Genomic DNA, 6,758 nt, shown 5'->3' with positions numbered 1-6,758 from the left:
CTCAAGGTTCTTGCTGCTTCTCTTCGAATGTCACTGTTGTTCCCACAATATTGATGTGAATCCCAAATTTACTGTCTAGGAAATAGACAAGATGTGTAATCTCTACCCTAATGTATGACATTGACGTCATTTAGCTCATTAGGAGAATCAGCCATTCTCCACCTGGAAATGGATGCTCGAGGCAGGGTGTGTCTAATAGGGATCTGGGCTGGTGGGCAGGTGAGGTCAGTCAGGGGCAGTTCCAAGAAGTGAGCCCTTAAAGGCTAAGGAAGTGAGAAATAAGATAACTGGTATTTCTATGTCTGCTTGCAACAGGCAGGGTCAGGGTCAAGGATACGAAAATCGACTTCAAAGTAATTTCTGCATGGCAGAAATACCATGAAAACCAGAAAGAAAAGCAGCTTCTCAACCTCACAGATCAAATCCTAAAAGTCTAAAGCGTAGAACTGAAATGTTCCTATTTTACTATTATATGTTATCTCATTCCCTCACTTACTTATAATATTTCATATCAATTTATGTGGCCTTGATTCCATTTATTTTTTTCTCCCCCCCCAACAAGTTTTATTAAGGTATGATTGGCAAATAAAATTGTATATGCTGAAGGTGTACAACGTGATGTTTTGATATATGCACACACTGTGAAATAAGCACAATGGTCAAACTCATTAGCACATCCAGCCCTCCCATAGTTGCCATTTATTTTTGAAGAGAACGCAGAAGATGCGCTGTCAGCATATCTCAGGTACACAAGCCCATATTGTTAGCTCTAGTCCCCATGTCATACACCAGATCCCCCGAATTCACTCATCTTACACAACTGAAAGTTCACATCCCCTGACCAGGATTTCCCCATTTCTCCTTGCCCCCGGTTCCCTGCAATCGCCATTCTACCCCCTGCTGTTCTGTACTTGTCTTTCTTAGATTCCACATATAAGTGAGATCATGCCATATGTGTCCTTCTGTGTCTGGTTCATTTCCCTTAGTATCCTATCCTCCAGAATGACCCATGTTGTTGCAAATGACAACATGTCCTTCCATAAGGCTGGATAACATATGTGCTTCTATATTTCCAGCCCATCTTCTTTATCCATTCATGCTTTGATAGGCACTGAGGTCATTTCCATACCTGGCCATTGTAAAGAATGCTGCAATGAACATGGAAATGCAGATAGATTTTATTGTGTGTGTGTTTAGTTTTATTGATTTATTTATCTGGTTATTTATTTTTATTTCTCATTATGTTCAGCTATCCACCCTATAGTACAACATTAGTTTTTTTATGTGGTGTTCGACGATTCATTAGTTGTGTATAACACCTAGTGCTCGTCACAGCTCGTGCCCTCCTTAATACCCACCACCCACCTACCCTATTCCCTTACCCCGCTTCCCTCTGAAAGCCTCAGTTTGTTTCCCGGAGCCCAGTCTCTCATGGTTTGTCTCCCTCTCTGATTTCCCCCTGTTCAGTTTTCCCTCCCTTTGTCTATGCAGATGTGTTTTAAAATGTTGCTAAGCATAAAGCATTGGCAGATTGGTCGCTGGCTTGGCTGATTAGTGCCCCAAAGTCAGCGATGTCCTACTTCTTGGTCTTTATTTCTGGGCCTGACATGTGACTAAGTGACCAGAGAATTCTGCAGTGAGCATGGTGTGGATACCGATGGCCTAAGAGGCTTGTATTCGTGATGCTGCCTTTAATTAGACTTTGACTTGATGCATGGAAATTACACCAACAGATTGTGGTCCTCTTGAAACCACCAAGACTCCTTGAGAAATAGGATATAAGACTCTGCTGTTCCCTCTCTGTTATCAGTCATCAGTTAGAAGCTGGGGGAGCTATGGCCAAGAAGACAAACTTTCTTCTGTGTGGTGAGTATTCAACATCTTATTTTCTTTGGTTCTAGAACAGCTATAGCATTCAGTTGAGCTGGTGGAGGGCTGGCCTGAGGGGCATTTCCTGAAAGGGGCAAGTCCGGATTTCTAAGTGTGTGTTCACACAGATATAGCCAACATCGCAATGCTTTTTATTTGTTTTCACTTACAATGCCTAATGTTCTTGGAAGTAAAAACAACATTGAAAGTAGTGGTTCTCAACGGAGGGGCAGTTTGGTGTCCCCAGAGGAGACCCTTAGTAATGTTTGCAGACCGTTTTGGTAGTTGTGACTGGGCGCAAGGGTGTGCCTGGAATTGAGTGGGTGGAGGCCAGGGGTGCCACCCCACACGCTCCAGTGCTAGGGCCAGCCTTTGTGAGAGGAATTATCCAGGCTAAAATGGCATTAGTGGAGTGCATGGGTGACTCACTTGGTGAAGTGACTGCCTTACGCTCAGGTCATGATCCTGGAGTTCCAGGATCAAGTCCCACAGCAAGCTCCCTGCTCAGCAGGGAGTCTGGTTCTCCCTCTGACATTACCCCCTTTCTTGCTCGCTCGCTCTCTCTCTCATTCTCTCTCTCTCTCTCTCTCTTAAATAAATAAATAAATAATATATTTTTAAAAATAAAATAAAATGCCATAGTGCCAAGATTGAGCAACCCTACCTAAAGGAAGGCATAAGTATTTTTTTTTTATTTTTAATGGCATGAATTAAAACAACAACAACAGCAATGCACTAAACTGGGGTGGGGGAGGGGAGACCCTCATGGGGAGATTTACTGGCAGCAAACTCAAAATCTCCATGAAATTTTTGACCATTGATGTTGTTGATTTTTTTCTTAAGTTCCAGGATGTAGTATCTCCCTTCTCTGGACTTGTCAGTATGTACATATGAACATCTGAAGTTGACAGAGGATTATGGAATTTGGGGAGAGTTTGGGGCCAGCCCATGAGGCTCTTCAAGGAATCTCGAGTCACATAGTAGAGTCTAAAGAGAATTGACTTCTCTGTGTCCTGTTGACAGAATCTGTTCCAATTGGGCAGTGAGGGAGTCTTACCACCCATGTTCTCTCCTCTCTCTGTGGCACAAAACAGGACACTTTCTGGTCCCTGGGACTGCTGGTGCAGTAACTATAGTGTTAATAAAAAGGGGGAGATCTCACAAACCAAGGTTGTGGAAAGTGCTTAATGAAAACAGCGAGTGGTCGTGTAGTCTAGTGAAGGGTTGGGCTTTGTTGTTTCCCCATTGTGTTATCTTGGGCAAGTTCCTGAACCACTGTAACCCTCAGATTCCTGTGCTGTAAAATGGGGCTCTGAAGAGGTTCTGCTTCTTGAGAGTGTCAGGGGGGATCCATGAGATGGTTGTACCTGGAAGGTGCCTATCAGAGGTTAACATTTACTCAACACTGGGTATCACTGTTGGTGATATTGCTTCCCTGTTCACCCACTCTACTGTAGCTTTCAGCATAAATGCCACTACTACACTATTTTAAAATTTAATTAAAAAAAACTTATTAGGATAGGGCAGCTGGGGGTGCCTGGGTGGCTCAGTGGGTTAAAGCCTCTGCCTTCGGCTCAGGTCATGATCCCAGGATCCTGGGATTGAGCCTCACATTGGGCTCTCTGCTCAGTGGGGAGCCTGCTTCCTCCTCTCTCTCTCTCTCTGCCTGCCTCTCTGCCTACTTGTGATCTCTGTCTGTCAAGTAAATAAATAAATAAATAATCTTTAAGGATAGAACACCTGGATGGCTCAGTCATTAGGCATCTGCCTTTAGCTTGGGTCGTGATCCCAGGGTCCTGGGAGCCCCACATTGGTCTCCCTGCTCAGTGGGAAGCCTGCTTCTCCCTCTCCCACTCTCCCTGCTTGTATTCCTTCTCTCTCTGTCTCTCTGTCTCTCTCTCAAATAAATAAATAAAATCTTTAAAAAAAAATAAAACAAAACCTTATTAGGACATAATTGGCACATAACATTGTGTAAGGTTGAGGTGTACCCCATGTTCATTCAGTACATTTACATATGGCAGTGTGATCTCCACCTTAGCTTTTGCTAACATCTCGTGGCATCATATAAGCACCATTTCTTGTTTCTCACGGGAACCAATGAGATCTAGTCTGTCAGCCACTTTGAGGTTTATCCTATGGTTCTGTTGTCTATCCTCACTATGCTGTGCATTCAATCTCCAGGACTTACCTCTCTACTAGTTCCAAGTTAGTGCCCTTAAACATCCCCCCCAGATCCGCCCCTGTGCCCCCAGCCCCTGGTAACCACCATCCTAATGTCTGTTTTCATGAGGTCAGCTTCAGGACCATGATTGAATTGGATGGGTGTGAGACTGGCTTCAACAGAGAGGTTGAATTTGGGAACCCACACAGTCAAAGATTCCGAAGAGGACAAGTTGCTTCTTCAGCCTCTGCAGAGCCTCGCTCTCACTGATGGGTCCACCTGTTCCACCTTCCCCCCTATGCTCTCTTATTTTTTTCTCCTCTTTCCTCTTCCCCTGGTGAAATCTAAGCCAGAGTTTCAGGGCAATGTGAGCATGGAGGAAAGTGCTAGGGAGTGGTAAGTCTGTTCAGTTCCATTGGAGTAAAGCACTCTGGCTATGAGAGAACGACACCTATCACTGATACCTGGGTCCAGCTGCCTCTCGGGAACACTGAGCTGGCCCCCACCTGCTGGGTTGTAGGGGAAGGGACTGTTCCCCTTATACTGACTGTGGAGTTAATATTGGTTCACAACCCTCCCTTTTGGGAGGTTCTTGGGTGTCCTCTGAACTGGCCCCATTACTTCAGGGTAGAGAGACTGAAGGAGGAGACTGGCCAGTCCAGGTTGGGAGGTGGCAGTTTCAATAAGCAAAGGGAACTTACATAGAGGGTTTGTCTTGCAACAGCAAGACAAATGGACCCCCACATCCATCCACCAAATCTTGTAAGTCTACATATAGAGATAGGGGCCTTAACAGGGCTCAGTCATGCATACACCACATCACTATCTCAAAGAGATGTCCTTAGAGCAGCCTCTGAAAGCAGGAAAGGCAAGGAGAGCCCACTCTCCAAGGACGGGGAGGGGACCAGGAGCCTCTGAGTGTCCAGCTCATAGGTCAGTTGGCGGTCATGTCTTTTTGATAAACTTCCTCGGCACTTGGGTTGACAGACCTGGGAAATAGGAACACTGTCTGGGTCTAACAGTTTCATCAGAAAACCAGAATGACTCATACAAGAAAGATAAGGTGGAGTTTTCACTGCTAGGGCAATCAAGCTCTTTGCTTAAAAAGCAGAACTTCGGGGCACCTGGGTGGCTCAGTGGGTTAAAGCCTCTGCCTTTGGCTCAGGTCATGATCCCAGGGTCCTGGGATCGAGCCCCACATCGGGCTCCCGGCTCAGCAAGGAGCCTGTTTCCCATCCCTCTGCCTGCCTCTCTGCCTACTTGTGACCTCTCTCCTCTCTCTCTCTGTCAAATAAATAAAAAATATCTTGAAAAGAAAAAAAGGAAGAAAGCAGAACTTCGCCTTCAAAATAATCAGGCAGTCACCCTGGTTAAAATTCATGAATATCACCAAAAAGGCAGGATTTCTGTGTTCGTGGGGCTGGTGGTGGTGGTGATGCATATGATATTTTTCTCAAAAGGTGAATACTCTCACAGCCTCTATTCTCCAACATCATTTTATATTCCCTGAGAGGAGAATATAAGTCGCTACGTAAGTAACCCATATTTACTCTAGGAAAAGTTAGAAAATGCCCATGAGCAAAATTGAAATCTACCTAGAAATGACCACTCTTCACGTCCTGGTCTATGTTTCCCCACACCTTTTCTCTCCAGTATTTATGAGTAGTAAACATTTATTTTGTGTTGGTCTTTTTTTTAAAAATTATTTATTTATTTATTTATTTGACAGACAGAGATCACAAGTAGGCAGAGAGGCAGGCAGAGAGAGAGGGGGGAAAGCAGGCTCCCTGCCGAGCAGAGAGCCCGATGCAGGGCTCCATCCCAAGACCCTGAGACCATGACCTGAGCCACCCACGAGCCCCTGTGTTGGTCTTTTAAATTGGCCTCCAGCCACAGCAGCTTAAACCTGATATAACTGTTGAGCAGCTTCCGAAGAAGAGACCATTTTATTAAGTTTGCTAGCATTTGTCAGCTTTATAAAATTGATTAAAACCCTTAATGAATGTATCCACATATTGTTAGGAAAGAGGGAACTGAATCTATTTAAATGAACAAAACATTCTGCCTGGTATGAGTGGGGTATATGGTATATGGTATATGGTATATGGTATATGGTAGGTGATAATGATAAATTTACCTCTATTTAACATGCTGCCCTTCGTTATAGTCAAGACAATAAGTTCTGTGTTGTAAATCAAGTACTAGCCCTGGAAGAAACAGGTGGGTGGCCAGGAGTATTCAGAAGGATTTAAGGAAGATTCCTGAAATGTTAATTCCTTTCTTTTATTTTTCTTAGGGCTTTCCTGCTTGGTCTTTGTTGTGAGGACATACAATGGTATGTTGGCACTTGGAACCAAAAGCAAGCTCTTTTTATTATTTTTTATTATGTTATCTTAGTCACCATACAGTACGTCATTAGTTTTTGATGCAGTGTTCCAAGATTCATTGCTTAATACCCAGTGCTCCATGCAATACGTGCCCTCCTTAAATCGATATATTTGGATGGGAATGCCCAGTGCATCAGGGCACAGTCCTTCAGGATGTGGTCTTTCCCCACGGCCTCAACAACAAATGCAAAATCAACCATCATTTCTAAAAGCTCTTGACTCTTGTTTAATTAGGACAGGCTACATTGATTGCCATTTTGTAGGTCCAGAGTGGCCAATACTGACACTTTTGTGCAGTTCCATTGACATTATTCCACAATTTCTATACTGTGTTCATA

At 44.1% G+C, this 6,758-nt stretch overlaps 1 protein-coding gene across 3 annotated transcripts in view; it reads left to right on the top strand.

Annotated features, from left to right (window-relative positions):
* The first annotated feature begins 1,832 nt into the window (after positions 1-1,832).
* The window catches only part of LOC125086168 (putative adhesion G protein-coupled receptor E4P), a 47,514-nt gene continuing 42,588 nt past the window's right edge, over positions 1,833-6,758 (top strand). For all 3 annotated transcript variants that reach the window (XM_047705356.1, XM_047705364.1, XM_047705348.1), the window contains exons 1-2: positions 1,833-1,866; positions 6,330-6,368. In XM_047705356.1, the coding sequence (XP_047561312.1) occupies positions 1,836-1,866; positions 6,330-6,368 (70 nt within the window). In that variant the 5' untranslated portion in view covers positions 1,833-1,835. The remainder of the gene's footprint in view (positions 1,867-6,329; positions 6,369-6,758) is intronic.

The sequence above is a fragment of the Lutra lutra genome, chromosome 1 (genome assembly GCF_902655055.1).
Source record: "Lutra lutra chromosome 1, mLutLut1.2, whole genome shotgun sequence".
Lineage (NCBI taxonomy): Eukaryota > Metazoa > Chordata > Mammalia > Carnivora > Mustelidae > Lutra > Lutra lutra.
The sequence above is the reverse complement of the archived record's forward strand: the minus strand, read 5'-3'. Positions and strand labels throughout refer to the sequence as shown.